Source organism: Haliotis rubra, unplaced genomic scaffold, assembly GCF_003918875.1.
Source record: "Haliotis rubra isolate DU_JTF1 unplaced genomic scaffold, ASM391887v1 Scf1043, whole genome shotgun sequence".
NCBI classification, from domain to species: Eukaryota; Metazoa; Mollusca; class Gastropoda; order Lepetellida; family Haliotidae; genus Haliotis; species Haliotis rubra.
In genome coordinates this window covers 241,532-260,114 of record NW_025764941.1, presented here as the reverse complement: position 1 = coordinate 260,114, position 18,583 = coordinate 241,532, and the positions used below count along the sequence as shown (strand labels likewise).

Sequence of the window (18,583 nt, the reverse complement as noted above, 5' to 3'; positions counted from 1 at the left end):
TTGAATGTTGATTGATTCCATCACTTGACAAAGGAGTGGATTTAGACTTGTTGATCTTACTCTCCTGTTGGCCCCTAACGATGCTAGTTGCTGAATTACTTCCTAAAAGTTAATTTGCTGCTAGTCACCGCGCATATATACTTCTGTTCACCTGGTTGTAGTAACTGTTATCTTGATAACGGCGTGAGAATATGCCACGGAAACCCCCCATCGACCTTGGTCCAAACAGATGAGTTAAGAGAAATGTTGATGTCCCGTCCGTTACCAAATTCAACATTGGATTATAGAGACAAATGACAGGCCTACGTGTAGTTGATAGAAGAGGATATTCCGATTATGCGAATGACAGCACACCAAATGAGAAAACGAGCCAAATATATGTATAAAGATAGTGTTTCATTTCAGTCCTCAGCATATAAACATTGAAATATAAAACACATAAAAGGCGTAAGACATAGAAGGCGTAAGGATGATTTTATTTAATCGAGTGGTAACGGAATTAGACTATATGGACAGATTCTATTTAATCGAAATCGAATGTAAAGACTTTCTGTCTATGCTTCTTCTCATTACATGTATATATCCCCATGTAATAAGAGGGAACTGATCCAGAGCGATTTCACGAATATACACTTTCACGTTTCTCATTACATGTATATATCCAACAGCTCCAATTACCAAACCAAACTGCACGCTTGTCGGTATTCGCTCCCTCAACCATGACGGATACAGGGACTGGGCTTCTGGCCACCTTTGACAAAATCTCTTCAACCCAAACAGCGGACATTAGGGGTGGATGCTCATCAGATGTTGTTACATGTATTTGAGAATAACCCCAGTAGTTCCTGTCTGATTGCAATAAAGCATACAAGCATGTATATGCTTTTCGGATTTTTAATGCATAGATGGTATAGTGACTGATCCAATTTTCCAAATTTGATCTTTTATTTCTGTGTTTTTACCTCGATATTTAATCATGCAAGGTAAACATATGATGTCCATTACATATTGCATTTTATGACAAATGAAAATGTACCAGGTATATACAATTTTAACTTCAGTACACATCCAATGCTTATATGTATTTTTATGCGTTCCGTCAAGTTCCGTTCATATCCCTCCAAACAGTGTCGGCCCATAACTTTTTTCAGGCAATTAACATTGCATGCAATTCAGCGATTACTACCCCTTTGCTGTAAATCCAGCTGAGTGTTTGGTGGTATAAAACTTACACATGTTATTTGTCATCATTCACTTGATGGTCAGTTAATGAATTTTATAACAGGTATGATGGTAATACCAATCTTGCTACCCGCCAAAGGTTCCCATTTCGCATTTCTTGTGTCTGGAGTAAATACATCTACTCAGCATTATGAATTAAGGTCTGATGACAAATGTATTACATGTTATGCAATATGCTCATGGAACTGCAGCAAGACGAATTATCAGCTGAGATACAAAACAAACATTGATCAAAGCTGTTAACCGATAACACGCTGATTGGATTAATTACTTTTTCACAGCGGATTTGTCAAAAAGGTAGTAGTTTATGTATGTAGATTTACTAATCTATAGTGATTACTACCTGTCCTGGTACCCTGTACCTGTAAAACTCGTAAAACAACATCTTTCCTTCAATGTATTAACGCCAGTAAGTTGATGGGGGTGTTCCTTTTACCGGCGGGCAAGTTGTTTATTTAAGGCGTACCAGAGGATCACCAGACTACGTTAATTAGCACGGCAATGGTAAGGGTGGGAGGCGGGGAGGAGATGACCATTAAGCCAAGAAAAACACAAGCGATTTCAAATGCTCATTATTGGCTAATTAAATTACCTTTTACCAATGAGACGATACATGCAGAAAAAGAGAATCAATGAATCCCTATTTCGGGTATAGACCGTTAAAAGACACCTTCTGGACATGGAACAGGATTCTTTGTCACTGCAGATCAATGGCATTATTGTTCCTTTATGCGGGAGGTAGTGTCCCATTTTGACAGCGTCTTGGTCACGATTCAAGCGGACATTCGCTCTCAAACATGGGATAATTAGCTGCACCAATTAAGGGTAGTTATGTAATGCAATCACCTGATTGAAGTACAGAACAAGTAAAATCTCCGGATCTACCAGATCAGCCCTACCCTGACACATACATTGACTTCAAGTTATTTTTCAGTCCTGACATTTTTTTACCACCGGCAGATGATTAAACTTCAAACTGTTTTCATTTGTTATAATCAAAATGATGGAAATATTATCGAGTAAAACAAGATTTTATTTTGGTTGATCACCCACACCTATACGATCAATTGCGCATGCGGTTGCGCAGCAAAGTCACGAACCAATCGAAAATACTGGATATCATCCGGGTGTTCAGGAGAACAAAAGCAATCATCAAAGCAACAACCAGTGCGCGGAAATTGCTCTGGATCAGTGCCCTTTAAATGTGTTTACCATATGATTGTTTTGATCATGTTTTGACACAGTTCTGGCTTCCGTGCGCGATGTGTCTTCATCATCAACCACCAGCCTTGTAATAACACGTCACATGAGATTAGCCATGTGCTAAAATAAAACCTAAAACTCCAAAGCGTACCGCTTGTTGGCGTCCTGAGTCTTATAAAATCGAAAGGTAGGCTCCTGAGCCGACACACTCTCAAACTGTTGTCACATAAGTGTGGTAATAATTCAAGAGCATTAGAAATCAGATTGGTTTGTTTATTTGGGATTATACTGCTTTTATAAACCAGAATCTCATAAACTATTTGTCTCTTGAATCATCTGTGATATGAACTTGTGTAGTGATTTCTCCTAGAAGTTATTTAGCGTGATCTAAGGCGGGCAATATGCATTAAACGTTTAGTCACCTTTCCTTGTGCATAATCAGCAACAGCAATAATACCAGGAGTGTCAGCTTAGTGTGATACAGGACTTCAGACATGTAAGTAGCACTGCTATAGGGGTGGGTCAGCAAAAGCAATAATACCAGGAGTGTCAGCTTAATTGTGATACAGGACTTCAGACATGTAAGTAGCACTGCTATAGGTGGGTCAGCAACAGCAATAATACAGGAGTGTCAGCTTAGTGTGATACAGGACTTCAGACATGTACATGTAAGTGGAGTCAGCACTGCTATAATACCAGGTCAGCTTAGTGTGATACAGTGACTTCCAGCAACAGCAATAATACCAGGAGTGTCAGCTTAGTGTGATACAGGACTTCAGACATGTAAGTAGCACTGCTATATGGTGGGTCAGCAACAGCAATAATACCAGGAGTGTCAGCAGGTGTGATACAGGACTTCAGACATGTAAGTAGCACTGCTATAGGGTCTGGGTCAGCAACAGCAATAATACCAGGAGTGTCAGCTTAGTGTGATACAGGACTTCAGACATGTATGTAGCACTGCTATAGGGTGGGTCAGCAACAGCAATAATACCAGGAGTGTCAGCTTAGTGTGATACAGGACTTCAGACATGTGAAGTAGCACTGCTATAGGGTCGGGTCAGCAACAGCAATAATACCAGGAGTGTCAGCTTAGTGTGATACAGGACTTCAGACATGTAAGTAGCACTGCTGCCATATAGTCTATACCAGGAGAGTCTGAGTGTGATCAGGACTTAACATTAGCAATAATACCAGGGAGTGTCAGCTTAGTGTGATACAGGACTTCAGACATGTAAGTAGCACTGCTATAGGGTGGGTCAGCAACAGCAATAATACCAGGAGTGTCACCTTAGTGTGATACAGGACTTCAGACATGTAAGTAGCACTGCTATAGGGTGGGTCAGCAACAGCAATAATACCAGGAGCGTCAGCTTAGTGTGATACAGGACTTCAGACATGTAAGTAGCACTGCTATAGGGTGGGTCAGCAACAGCAATAATACCAGGAGTGTCAGCTTAGTGTGATACAGGACTTCAGACATGTAAGTAGCACTGCTATAGGGTGGGTCAGCAACAGCAATAATACCAGGAGTCAGCATACAGCTTCCAATAATACACTGCTAAGGAGTGTCAGGAGCGTCAAGCTTAGTGTGATACAGGACTTCAGACATGTAAGTAGCACTGCCCAGAGTATAGGATGGGTCAGCAACAGCAATAATACCAGGAGAGTCACCTTAGTGTGATACAGGACTTCAGACAGTACAGCACTGTATGGAGAGTCCCCTAGTAGCACTGCAAGTAATACCGCCAGGAGTAATAGTACAGGTCAGCTTCAGACATGGGCAGCACCGCTAAAGGGTAGGTAGCAACAGCAATAATACAGTCAGCTTAGTGTGATACAGGACTTCAGACATGTATGTAGCACTGCTATAGGGTGGGTCAGCAACAGCAATAATACCAGGAGTGTCAGCTTGGTGTGATACAGGACTTCAGACATGTAAGTAGCACTGCTATAGGGTGGGTCAGCAACAGCAATAATACCAGGGAGTGTCACCTTAGTGTGATACAGGACTTCAGACATGTAAAGTAGCACTGCTATAGGGTGGGTCAGCAAAAGCAATAATAAGTCACCAGTGTCAGCTTGGTGTGATACAGGACTTCCAGACATGTAAGTAGCACTGCTATAGGGTGGAGTCAGCAATGGGTGGGTCGGCAATATAACCAGGAGTGTCAGCTTAGTGTGATACAGGACTTCAGACATGTAAGTAGCACTGCTATAGGGTGGGTCAGCCCGAGCAATAATACCAGGAGTGTCAGCTTAGTGTGATACAGGACTTCAGACATGTAAGTAGCACTGCTATAGGGTGCATCGGTCAGCAATACAGGAGCAATAATACCAGGAACAATACCAGTCAGCTTGAGGTGTGAGCTTAGTACAGGACTTCGGAGTAGACATGTAAGTAGCACTGCTATAGGGTGGGTCAGCAACAGCAATAATACCAGGAGTGTCAGCTTAGTGTGATACAGGACTTCAGACATGTAAGTAGCACTGCTATAGGGTGGGTCAGCAGACACAGCAATAATACCAGGAGTGTCAAGTGATAACTTAGTGTGATACAGGACTTCAGACATGTAAAGTAGCACTGCTATAGGGTGGGTCAGCAACGAAGCAATAATACCAGGAGTGTCAGCTTAGTGTGATACAGGACTTCAGACATGTAAGTAGCACTGCTATAGGGTGGGTCAGCAACAGCAATAATACCAGGAGTGTCACCTAGTGTGATACAGGACTTCAGACATGGGCAGCACTGCTATAGGGTGGGTCAGCAACAGCAATAATACCAGGAGTGTCAGCTTAGTGTGATACAGGACTTCAGACATGTAAGTAGCACTGCTATAGGGTCGAGTCAGCAACAGCAATAATACCAGGAGTGTCAGCTTAGTGTGATACAGGACTTCAGACATGTAAGTAGCACTGCTATAGGTGTGGGTCAGCAACAGCAATAATACCAGGAGTGTCAGCTTAGTGTGATACAGGACTTCAGACATGTAAGTAGCACTGCTATAGGAGGTGGGTCAGCAACAGCAATAATACCAGGAGTGTCAGCTTAGTGTGATACAGGACTTCAGACATGTAAGTAGCACTGCTATAGGGTGGTCAGCAACAGCAATAATACCAGGAGTGTCAGCTTAGTGTGATACAGGACTTCAGACATGTAAGTAGCACTGCTATAGGTGGGTCAGCAACAGCAATAATACCAGGAGTGTCAGCTTAGTGTGATACAGGACTTCAGACATGTAAGTAGCACTGCTATAGGGTGGGTCAGCAACAGCAATAATACCAGAGTCAGTGTCAGACATGTAGTGTGATACAGGACTTCAGAGACATGTAAGTAGCACTGCTATAGGGTGAGTCAGCAACGTGCAATAATACCAGGAGTCAGCTTAGTGTGATACAGGACTTCAGACGTATGCAACTGCTATAGGGTGGGTCGGTCAGCAACAGCAGGAGTCAGCTTAGTGTGATACAGGACTAGGGTGAAGGTCAGCAAACAGCAATAATACCAGTGTGACCTAGTGTGATACAGGACTTCAGACATGTAAGTAGCACTGCTATAGGGTGGGTCAGCAACAGCAATAATACCAGGAGAGTCAGCTTAGTGTGATACAGGACTTCAGACATGTAAGTAGCACTGCTATAGGGTGAGTCAGTCAACCCTGCAATAATACCAGGAGTGTCAGCTTAGTGTGATACAGGACTTCAGACATGTAAGTAGCACTGCTATAGGGGTCGGTCAGCAAAAAGCAATAATACAGGAGTGTCAGCTTAGTGTGATACAGGACTTCAGACATGTAAGTAGCACTGCTATAGGGTCGGTCAGCAACAGCAATAATACAAGGAGAGTCAGCTTAGTGTGATACAGGACTTCAGACATGTAAGTAGCACACTGCTATAGGGTGGGTCAGCAACAGCAATAATACCAGGAGTGTGTCAGCTTAGTGTGATACAGGACTTCAGACATGTAAGGAGTAGCTTAGTGTGATACAGGACTTCAGCACTAAGTAGGCTACATCTACCAGGTGGGTCAGCAACAGCAATAATACCAGGAGTGTCAGCTTATATGGACTTCAGAACATGTATGTAGCACTGCTGATACAGGACTTCAGACATGTAAAGTAGCACTGCTATAGGGTGGGTCAGCAAAAGCAATAATACCAGGAGTGTCAGCTTAGTGTGATACAGGACTTCAGACATGTAAGTAGCACTATAGCTATAGGGTCGGTCAGCAAAGTAGCACTTCGCATATAATACCAGGAGTGTCACCTTAGTGTGATACAGGACTTCAGACATGTAAGTAGCACTGCTATAGGGTGGGTCAGCAACAGCAATAATACCAGGAGTGTCAGCTTAGTGTGATACAGGACTTCAGACATGTGGGTAGCACTGCAATAGGGTGGGTCAGCCCGTGCAATAATACCAGGAGTGTCAGCTTAGTGTGATACAGGACTTCAGACATGTAAGTAGCACTGCTATAGGGGTGGTGTCAGCAACAGCAATAATACAGGGAGTGTCAGCTTAGTGTGATACAGGACTTCAGACATACTATAAGTAATAATACCAGCACTGCTATAGGGTGGGTCAGCAACAGCAATAATACCAGGAGTGTCAGCTTAGTGTGATACAGGACTTCAGACATGTAAGCAGCACTGCTATAGGGTGGGTCAGCAACAGCAATAATACAGGAGTGTCAGCTTAGTGTGTGATACAGGACTTCAGGCCCGGTCGGTCAGAAAGCATGTAAGCTTAGTGTGATACAGGACTTCAGACATGTAAAGTAGCACTGCTATAGGGTGGGTCAGCAACAGCAATAATACCAGGAGTGTCAGCTTAGTGTGATACAGGACTTCAGACATGTAAGTAGCACTGCTATAGGGTGGGTCAGCAACAGCAATAATACCAGGAGTGTCAGCTTAGTGTGATACAGGACTTCAGACATGTAAGTAGCACTGCTATAGGGTCAGGTCAGCAAAAGCAATAATACCAGGAGTGTCACCTTAGTGTGATACAGGACTTCAGACATGTAAGTAGCACTGCTATAGGGTGGGTCAGCAAACAGCAATAATACCAGGAGCGTGTCAGCTTAGGTGTGATACAGGACTTCAGACATGTAAGTAGCACTGCTATAGGGTGGAGTCAGCAACAGCAATAATGTGATACAGGACTTCAGATAGTGTCAGCTTAGTGTGATACAGGACTTCCAGACATGTAAGCTTAGCACTGCTATAGGGTGGGTCAGCAGCAACAGCAATAATACCAGGAGAGTCAGCTTAGTGTGATACAGGACTTCAGACATGTAAGTAGCACTGCTATAGGGTCAGTCAGCAACAGCAATAATACCAGGAGTGTCACCTTAGTGTGATACAGGACTTCAGACATGTAAGTAGCACTGCTATAGGGTCGGTCAGCAACAGCAATAATACCAGGAGTGTCAGCTTAGTGTGATACAGGACTTCAGACATGTAAGTAGCACTAAATAGGGTCGGTCAGCACTTCAGCAATAATACCAGGAGTCAGCAAAAGTCAGCTTAGTGTGATACAGGACTTCAGACATGTAAGTAGCACTGCTATAGGGTCGGTCAGCAACAGCAATAATACCAGGAGTGTACAGACAGTTAGTGTGATACAGGACTTCAGACATGTAAGTAGCACTGCTATATGGGTGGGTCAGCAACAGCAATAATACAGGAGAGTCAGCTTAGTGTGATACAGGACTTCAGACATGTAAGTAGCACTTGCACTATAGGGTGGGTCAGCAACAGCAATAATACCAGGAGCGTCAGCTTAGTGTGATACAGGACTTCAGACATGTAAGTAGCACTGCTATAGGGTGGGTCAGCAACAGCAATAATACCAGGAGTGTCAGCTTAGTGTGATACAGGACTTCAGACATGTAAGCACTGCTATAGGGTGGGTCAGCAACAGCAATAATACAGGAGTGTCAGCTTAGTGTGATACAGGACTTCAGACATGTAGTAGCAGTAAAACTGCTCTGCTATAGGGTCAGGTCTGCAACAGCAATAATACCAGGAGTGTCACCTTAGTGTGATACAGGACTTCAGACATGTAAGTAGCACTGCTATAGGGGTGGGTCAGCAACAGCAATAATACCAGGAGTGTCAGCTTAGTGTGATACAGGACTTCAGACATGTAAGTAGCACTGCTATAGGGTGGGTCAGCAACAGCAATAATACCAGGAGTGTCAGCTTAATGTGATACAGGACTTCAGACATGTAAGTAGCACTGCTATAGGGTGGGTCAGCAACAGCAATAATAACAGGAGTGTCAGCTTAGTGTGATACAGGACTTCAGACATGTATGTAGCACTGCTATAGGTCGGTCAGCAAAAGCAATAATACCAGGAGTGTCAGCTTAGTGTGATACAGGACTTCAGACATGTAAGTAGCACTGCTATAGGATGGGTCAGCAAAAGCAATAATACCAGGAGAGTCAGCTTAGTGTGCTACAGGACTTCAGACATGTATGTAGCACTGCTATAGGTCGGGTCAGCAACAGCAATAATACAGGAGTGTCAGCTTAGTGTGATACAGGACTTCAGACAGATAAGTAGCACTGCTATATGGAGGGTCAGCAACAGCAATAATACCAGGAGTGTCAGCTTAGTGTGATACAGGACTTCAGACATGTAAGTAGCACTGCTATAGGGTGGGTCAGCAACAGCAATAATACCAGGAGCGTCACCTTAGTGTGATACAGGACTTCAGACATGTAAGTAGCACTGCTATAGGGTGGATCAGCAACAGCAATAATACCAGGAGTGTCAGCTTAGTGTGATACAGGACTTCAGACATGTAAGTAGCACTGCTATAGGGTCGGTCAGCCCGTGCAATAACACCAGGAGAGTCAACTTAGTGTGATACAGGACTTCAGACATGTAAGTAGCACTGCTATAGGGTCGGTCAGCCCGTGCAATAATACCAGGAGAGTCAGCTTAGTGTGATACAGGACTTCAGACATGTAAGTAGCACTGCCATAGTGTCGGTCAGCCCGTGCAATAATACCAGGAGAGTCACATTAGTGTGATACAGGACTTCAGACATGTAAGTAGCACTGCTAAAGGGTCGGTCAGCAACAGCAATAATACAAGGAGAGTCAGCTTAGTGTGATACAGGACTTCAGACATGTAAGTAGCACTGCTATAGGGAAGGTCAGCAACAGCAATAATACCAGGAGTGTCAGCTTAGTGTGATACAGGACTTCAGACATGTAAGTAGCACTGCTATAGGGTGGGTCAGCAACAGCAATAATACCAGGAGTGTCAGCTTAGTGTGATACAGGACTTCAGACATGTATGTAGCACTGCTATAGGGTGGGTTACCAAAAGCAATAATACCAGGAGTGTCAGCTTAGTGTGATACAGGACTTCAGACATGTAAGTAGCACTGCTATAGGGTGGGTCAGCAACAGCAATAATACAGGAGTGTCAGCTTAGTGTGATGCACGACTTCACACATGTCAGTAAAACTGCTGTAAAGTCGGTCTGCAACAGCAACAATACCAGGAGTGTCACCTTAGTGTGATGCAGGACTTCAGACATGTAAGTAGCACTGCTGTAGGGTTGGTCAGCAACAGCAATAATACCAGGAGTGTCAGCTTAGTGTGATACAGGACTTCAGACATGTAAGTAGCACTGCTATAGGGTGGGTCGGCAACAGCAATAATACAGGAGTGTCAGCTTAATGTGATACAGGACTTCAGACATGTAAGTAGCACTGCTATAGGGTGGGTCAGCAACAGCAATAATACAGGAGTGTCAGCTTAGTTTGATACAGGACTTCAGACATGTAAGTAGCACTGCTATAGGGTGGGTCAGCAACAGCAATAATACAGGAGTATCAGCTTAATGTGATACAGGACTTCAGACAAGTATGTAGCACTGCTATAGAGTCGTTCAGCAACAGCAATAATACCAGTAGTGTCACCTTAGTGTGATACAGGACTTCAGACATGTAAGAAGCACTGCTATAGGGTGGGTCAGCGACAGCAATAATACAGGAGTGTCAGCTTAGTGTGACACAGGACTTCAGACATGTAAGTAACACTACTACAAGGTCGGTCAGCAACAGCAATAATACCAGAAGTATCAGCTTAGTGTGATACAGGACTTCAGACATGTAAGTAGCACTGCTATAGGGTGGGTCAGCAACAGCAATAATACAGGAGTGTCAGCTTAGTGTGATAGAGGACTTCAGACATGTAAGTAGCACTGCTATAGGGTGGGTCAGCAACAGCAATAATACAGGAGTGTCACCTTACTGTGAAACAGGACTTCAGACATGTAAGTAGCACTACTATAGGGTGGGTCAGCAACAGCAATAATTCAGAAGTGTGAGCTTAGTGTGATACAGGACTTCAGACATGTAAGTAGCACTACTATAGGGTGGGTCAGCAACAGCAATAATACAGGAGTGTCAGCTTAGTGTGATAGAGGACTTCAGACATGTAAGTAGCACTACTATAGGGTCGGTCAGCAACAGCAATAATACCAGGAGTATCGGCTTAATTTGATACAGGACTTCAGACATGTAAGTAGCACTCGTTTAGAGTCGGCCAGCAACAGCAATAATACCAGGAGTATCACCTTAGTGTGATGCAAGACTTCAGACATTAAAGTAGCACTGCTATAAGGTCTGTCTCCAACAGCAATAATACCAGGAGTGTCAGCTTAGTGTGATACAGGACTTCAGACATGTCAGTAAAACTGCTATAAGGTCGGTCTGCAACAGCAATAATACCAGGAGCCTCAGCTCAGTGTGATGCAAGACTCCACACATGTAAGTAGCACTGCTATAGGGTGGGTCAGCAACAGCAATAATAACAGGAGCGTCACCTTAGTGTGATACAGGACTTATGTTGGGTTGAGCCCCACCTGGGATTCGAACCCACACTCGGAGAGCCAGGCAACTAATCGCCAGCACACAAAATCATTGTGTATTCAGAGATTGGAGCTGTTGTAGAGCTGGCACTGTATGGTTGATGCACGATATCCTTGTCAAACAAATGGCATTGTGTTTCAGAAAACTCTCTACGTCCTTGAAGATGGAGGCTGCAAGGTCAAACCTCTTCGAGAACCGTTCATGGAACTCTGTTCACCGAGTACGTTTCCAGTGTGTCATTCCCTGCTACGTCTTTGCCATGCGTTTGTACTAGGGCTGGCTATAGACTTAGATAATATCGATTGATAATCCTTAACTAAATATCGATCATTATCGATAAATATCGGAGCAAAAACTGTATGTAAGAAAATACTATATTTCACATCACTGGTAATTTTTTTTGCATGAACCGTTAACAAAACAGCGTCTTGAAGTGTAGGAAAAAAGACTACTCCGAGGTTTGGGTTGAGAATGTAAAACCTCAGGGGAAGGAAATCCCGAGTGCGCGTTAGCGCCCGAGGGTTTTCCTGACACTGCGGTTTTACATTCTCAACCCAAACCGAGGAGGAGTCTTTTATCAAACGTATAAACCCGCGTCTAAAACAACAAAAATTACATATGTATTATTTTCAATTTGTGCATGTACTGAGTGGAACAGCATTGATGAAACAGCCCGCAAATGATCGAACAGCCGGTGTCAACTGGGATGCGACTGGCAGCCAACATCTTGCCCCGCACGCGCAATGCTCGTGCTCTGCACGCGCTACCCGTGTCCTGCACGTGCGCTGCCCGCAGTACCTGTCGTGTGAGAAACACATGGTTCATACAGACAAACAATCTCGTTCCTCACAGCGATCATTCGTAGTGTAGTGGATAAAACCGCCAAGCTAGAGAGCGATGGGTTGCGGGTTCGAAACCAGTTATCGCCACTAAAATAATGAGATATTTTACAATCAGACATAGTTGTATCAGTCATAAATAATGGTCATTTCAAAACCTCATATCAGGTTATGAGGTTTTACAACGACCATTGTAAAACTTCGTACCTCGTATGAGGTTTTACAATGGTCATTGTAAAACCTCCTGCAATCGTAAAACCTCTACCGAGGTTATTCCATAATGCGAAGCAACTGCAAGAACAATAGACAACATTGGCCATAGGTTTATAATGTAGAAGCAGAACATGAACGACGTCCTAAATTTGTATCCTGAGGTAGAAAATTAAATATTGTTTCCGTCACAACCGTTCATGTACGGTATTAAAGTTAACACAGTTTGTATATCGATAATCTTTAATACATTTTCACATCGCTGATTATCGATTAATTCAGCCAGTCCTACTTTGTACCCTTGGGTCAGCGTGATGACACTGTCTCATGAACCTGAATAATAAGCAACAGTTCATACCCTGAGTTTCGAGTCGTGTGTCAATACAGTGTTATGACAGTGTCTCACGAGTACCTCATAATGCTGCTTTGTTGCTACTTCGTCACGTGCCAGTGTCAAACCCCCACACCACTTTCACACGGGATTCTTTGCCACGTGCAAGTGTCATGACCAAGCGGTATGTCTGTCTGTGACGACTCTGTTTCACGTCTAAGTGTCATGAGCCACCACCATACCTATACGTCATGATTCTGTGTCATATGCAAGATTTTTAGTGCTGATCATTTATCGTGTCTCGTGATCTACCTCAATCCAGTATTTTCACATATTTTATAAAATTCACACACCTTTTCACTGCATACTCGTATTTTTTAAGTGTGAACACATTGCTTATCAATATCGCTATATACCACCCCCAATCTTAACACATTATGACATTTGTGTTCTCTGTGTTTTTTTACAATGTGTGAAACACATTCCAGGTGTCAACTACCGTGATATTTCTGGAATATTGCTAAATGCGACGTAAAACTAATTCACTCACTCACTCTCTGTGTGTATGTGTGTCGACAGAGGGGCAGGACGGGACGTTCATGTGGCTAGGGTTCGGCAACACCGCCTACCCTGCCCTGGAATACGTGTACACCTTCAAGCAGCAGACGGTGGACACCCGTGGGACCATGTGCGCCGTCTGGACACAGGACTCATGCTCCCCTGTGTCCGAGTCCTTCTATGGAACATTCATAGGAAGTAAGTAGCCCTGGGTCTCCAGTCGAGGTAACATTCACAGGAAGTGAGTTGCCCTGGGTCTCCAGTCGAGGTAACATTCACAGGAAGTGAGTTGCCCTGGGTCTCCAGTCGAGATGACATTCACAGGAAGTAAGTAACCCTGGGTCTCCAGTCGAGAATACATTCATAGGAAGTAAGTTGCCCTGGGTCTCCAGTCGAGGGAACATTCATAGGAAGTAAGTTGCCCTGGGTCTCCAGTCGAGGGGACATTCACAGGAATTTAGTAACCCTGGGTCTCCAGTCGAGGGGACATTAATGGGAAGTAAGTAACCCTGGGTCTCCAGTCGAGGGGACATTCACAGGAAGTAAGTAGCCCTGGGTCTCCAGCCGAGGGGACATTAATAGGAAGTAAATAACCCTGGGTCTCCAGTCGAGGGGACATTCACAGGAAGTAAGTAGCCCTGGGTCTCCAGCCGAGGGGACATTAATAGGAAGTAAATAACCCTGGGTCTCCAGTCGAGGGGACATTCACAGGAAGTAAGTAACCCTGGGTCTCCAGTCGAGGGGACATTCACAGGAAGTAAGTAGCCCTGGGTCTCCAGCCGAGGGGACATTAATAGGAAGTAAATAACCCTGGGTCTCCAGTCGAGGGGACATTCACAGGAAGTAAGTAACCCTGGGTCTCCAGTCGAGGGGACATTAATAGGAAGTAAGTAACCCTGGGTCTCCAGTCGAGGGGACATTAATAGGAAGTAAATAACCCTGGGTCTCCTGTGGAGGGGACATTCATAGGAAGTAAGTAACCCTGGGTCTCCAGTCGAGGGGACATTCAGAGGAAGTAAGTAACCCTGGGTCTCCTGTGGAGGGGACATTCATAGGAAGTAAGTAACCCTGGGTCTCCAGTCGAGAATACATTCATAGGAAGTAAGTAACACTGGGTCTCCAGTCGAGGGAACATTCATAGGAAGTAAGTAACCCTGGGTCTCCTGTGGAAGGGACATTCATAGGAAGTAAGTAACCCTGGGTCTCCAGTCGAGGGGACATTCACAGGAAGTAAGTAACACTGGGTCTCCTATGGAGGGGACATTCATAGGAAGTAAGTAACCCTGGGTCTCCAGTCGAGGGGACATTCACAGGAAGTAAGTAACCCTGGGTCTCCTGTGGAAGGGACATTCATAGTAAGTAAGTAACCCTGGGTCTCCAGTCAAGGGGACATTCACAGGAAGTAAGTGACCCTGGGTCTCCTATGGAGGGGACATTCATAGGAAGTAAGTAACCCTGGGTCTCCAGTCGAGGGGACATTCACAGGAAGTAAGTAACCCTGGGTCTCCTGTGGAAGGGACATTCATAGTAAGTAAGTAACCCTGGGTCTCCAGTCAAGGGGACATTCACAGGAAGTAAGTGACCCTGGGTCTCCTATGGAGGGGACATTCATAGGAAGTAAGTAACCCTGGGTCTTCAGTCGAGGGCACATTAGTAACTGTGGATCTTCAGCTTATGGAAATCGGCATAAACTAGGTATGTATGTCAATGCATGGTGCAACATTGTAACAAACTGAATGCCCTGTCAGACGTGTGTTTACTGACTGTTCGTATGCTGGCTGCATACATGTCCTTGTTGTCCTGCTACAGACAAGGGTGCTATTATCTATGTTTCAGACCCCCAGGTGTACACCTTCTCCTACTCCGACATCAACAAGGGAATCAGAGACCCCTCCATCTTCCACATCCCCAAGATGTGTCGTGAAGCGGTAAGATAGCGAGAATTACGTACAATACACTGTTGTGTCGTTAAGCGGTAAGATATGGAGAACCACGTACAAAACACTGTTGCGTCGAAGTTGATGAGACTTACCAAATACTTATTAAAGTATCGATATAACGGTTAATGTTTTTTTTCTAAGGAATGCGCAGGAACCAAGCCAGTCACTGGTGTAAACCCGCCGTAATATACTTGGGCGATTGCTGACGGAGGCATAAAACAATATTCGATTAGACTCTGTCCGACATGTTACATTTCCACGTTAATATTGTGTATGATATTGCTGAAATATTGTTAGAAGCGGCGTAAAACCATATTCACTCAGTTACTGTGCGATCTTTGAATGTGCTCAGAACTGATAGAGCGAGTAAGGGCTTAACGCCGCTTCAGTAATGTTCCAATAATATAACGACAAAGGACGCCTGCTGTTTGAACGAAATAAAATCTTTTGTTACTGAATCGGTTCAATTTTCAAAATGCTAAAATCAGATGTTTTATAACAGTACGAGCCAAGAATCCAGATTCGGTTATTACAAACATTATCTTACCCTCATACAAAGCACTTTAATTTCATTGGTCAATGACGCTTTATCAAGTTTCCGTGTCACGACTGGTCAACACATTACCCGCTGTCATGGTAACCGCCAAACTCTCCACCTAGAAGCTGTATCCAAAACAATCGTATGACGTAATTATAAGACGTATGCAGTGCACGGATTTCGTAAACTGTTCGTGAAGCTGTTTCTGAGTTCACGATGTACAAATATATTTTACCGACTTTTACTGCTTTGTTTAAACTATTTTATACGTTGAATCGTTTGCACACTCAACTTAACCATAAGCAACCATTTCTATATTAGTTTTAAGCTTTTAGAATATGTTTCGTTGGTTTTAAAAATCCATTCGAGAGACAGACTCCATTTTGTCTACATGTCGTATAGTCGGTAGCGAGCTTATCGCCTGTAGCGAGCTTATCAATCTTCAGAAGAAAATATGATGATATTTTGTACATTTAACATGGCAGTAAGATAAATACATTGTAAACAGTCTGATGTACGCCATTTTGTAGCAGTGTTATCCTTCGCCTACCAGCTAATGTGACACTGCTACAATAGGACATACATAAGACTGTATTACCCTCGAGAGAAGCATGCAACATATATTATCCGATGGTAACTGTTACTGAGGTGTGTTAAGACAGAGATTGTTGACTGAGGTAGTTTAAAAGTGTTTTGATATCAGCTTTTTTCCTATTTCAGAACATGACCATGACGGACACCATGCCCCATGACAACATCCCTCTGACGTCCGCTCAGTATTTCAAAGTATGAAGCACCTGATCCAGTGTGTTTGTGTGTGAGAGGTAAACCAGTTCACCATATGTACATGAATGTGTGTCACTGTAACATTTGTGCAAAATATTATCAGGCATATTTTTGTGTACATCCATATGTGTTCTGTATTATTATAATATGTTACAGTCAGATTGTGAAATGACTAAAAAATTCAATCATTTCGTGAAATGACTAAGGGAATCAGTCATTTCGCTATTGGCTATATAAATAGGTTTGGACATTTCCATCAAATTTGATGTAAATGTGCTTGATAACGATTGCCAATGGTCGTGACGGACGAAACAAATCGCCAGAACTCATTTTGTGGCCCCGACTCTCAGAAACACGAAACACATGTCTCAGTCGGATACATGGGAAAGATCGTATGAAAAATCAGTATGCACGGCCTGTCCAACACCTCAATATCACTGCACATAAAGTCACACAGAGAGAATGCCAAGGTTAACCCAGGAAGAAAAAGAACGGGCAGTAGGGATAGTTTTTGAATGGCTGACCCTCTTAGTTATTTCTCGAAATGACTGAAATTCTTATTCATTTCACGAAATGACTGATTTCACAATCTGACTGTAACAAATACACTACAATGTACTCTGCCATCAGATTTATGTATGTTGTAAAGATAACCAGAAATAAAGTAAAGATACTATTTTATGCTACAATGTTCATTTATTTTTGTAGCCTTGGATCGACTGAGTGACTCTTTGTTTAACACAGCACTCAGCAATATCCCAGTTACATGTGGGTAGTCTATCTGGACCAGATAATCGAGTGATCAAAATCATGAGCATCGATTCTCGCAACTGTGATACGATGATATGTGTCAACGAAGTCAGCGAAGCTGACCATCCGATCACGTTTGGATTGTGTTACTGAAGACCAATTCGAACCCGCTTCTATAGGGTTCCGTGTATGGAACAAAACCGCAGTTGACATTCGTGGGTTGAGTCTAATGTCATGACATGTCATTTCACATTTTGCCAGCTGCAACTTCTTATATTTATTACAATGCTTTTTTCTTGTCACGTCGAAGTCTTCACACCTGTTAGCCTACAGATGTGGGTCTGTCAAGTGTAGGCCTACAACTGTGGGTCTGTCAACTGTTGGCCTACAACTGTGGGTCTGTCAACAGAACCCACGAATCCGTTGGTATATGACCAGATGGTGGCCACATGAATACCTGCAAACACCTAGGTCCGGGTACATGTACAGCAACGTGCAGTGCAGCTGGACCAAGTACTGTGACTATGTGTCGCAGTCCACCCAGCTGTGAATGGGTACCTCGTTAGGATGCATCGGTGCGCCTAGTGGCAGCAAGAGTTCTATACTCCCCAGGGAGTTGAGATAATACGATGTGCCGTTGAGGTTGACATCCAATGCTCGAGGGAAAAAAATGCCAGCGCCTTGAGCATGCACTGGTTGCGTGGATATGTGCACTATATGAATATCCTATAATGATAGCAACCTCCGAATATAAGGTCCCTCAGTACACACCCACCCACGTTTGTAAGGAACACGTTTGTAGCGAACACGTCTATAGCGAACATGTTTGTAACGAACACGTCTATAGCGAACACCTTTATAGCGAACATGTTTGTAACGAACACGTCCATAGCGAACACCTTTAAAGCGAACTGATCACATACAAATTACATATAGATCACATACAGATCATATTAAAATCACATACATATCACTTACACATCACATACATATTACATACAGATCACATAAAGATCATATTAGATCACATATAATTCACATACAGATCAAATACCGATATGCCCCGTCGATGGCATCTCATACAGATCACATACAGATCGCACACAGATCACATACAGATCAGGTACAAACCACATTCAGATCACTACGTTTTAGAAACCGTGTGTTGCTGAATCAAGGGTTATTTAATATCATATTGTGAGGAAAATATTTACTTGCTAGTCATGCTATTGAAAACACCGACAATGTCTATTCATGTTGCCAGACACACCCCCTGTGTGTGGGCTACC

General features: G+C 43.5%; 1 protein-coding gene across 1 annotated transcript in view; it reads left to right on the top strand.

Annotated features, from left to right (window-relative positions):
* LOC124275022 overlaps nucleotides 1-17,225 on the top strand; it is a 56,979-nt gene extending 39,754 nt beyond the window's left edge. Inside the window, exons 3-6 of the mRNA XM_046710508.1 lie at nucleotides 11,484-11,562; nucleotides 13,302-13,478; nucleotides 15,117-15,208; nucleotides 16,479-17,225. Coding sequence (XP_046566464.1) covers nucleotides 11,484-11,562; nucleotides 13,302-13,478; nucleotides 15,117-15,208; nucleotides 16,479-16,550 — 420 coding nt within the window. The 3' untranslated portion in view covers nucleotides 16,551-17,225. The remainder of the gene's footprint in view (nucleotides 1-11,483; nucleotides 11,563-13,301; nucleotides 13,479-15,116; nucleotides 15,209-16,478) is intronic.
* The last annotated feature ends 1,358 nt before the right edge of the window (nucleotides 17,226-18,583 follow it).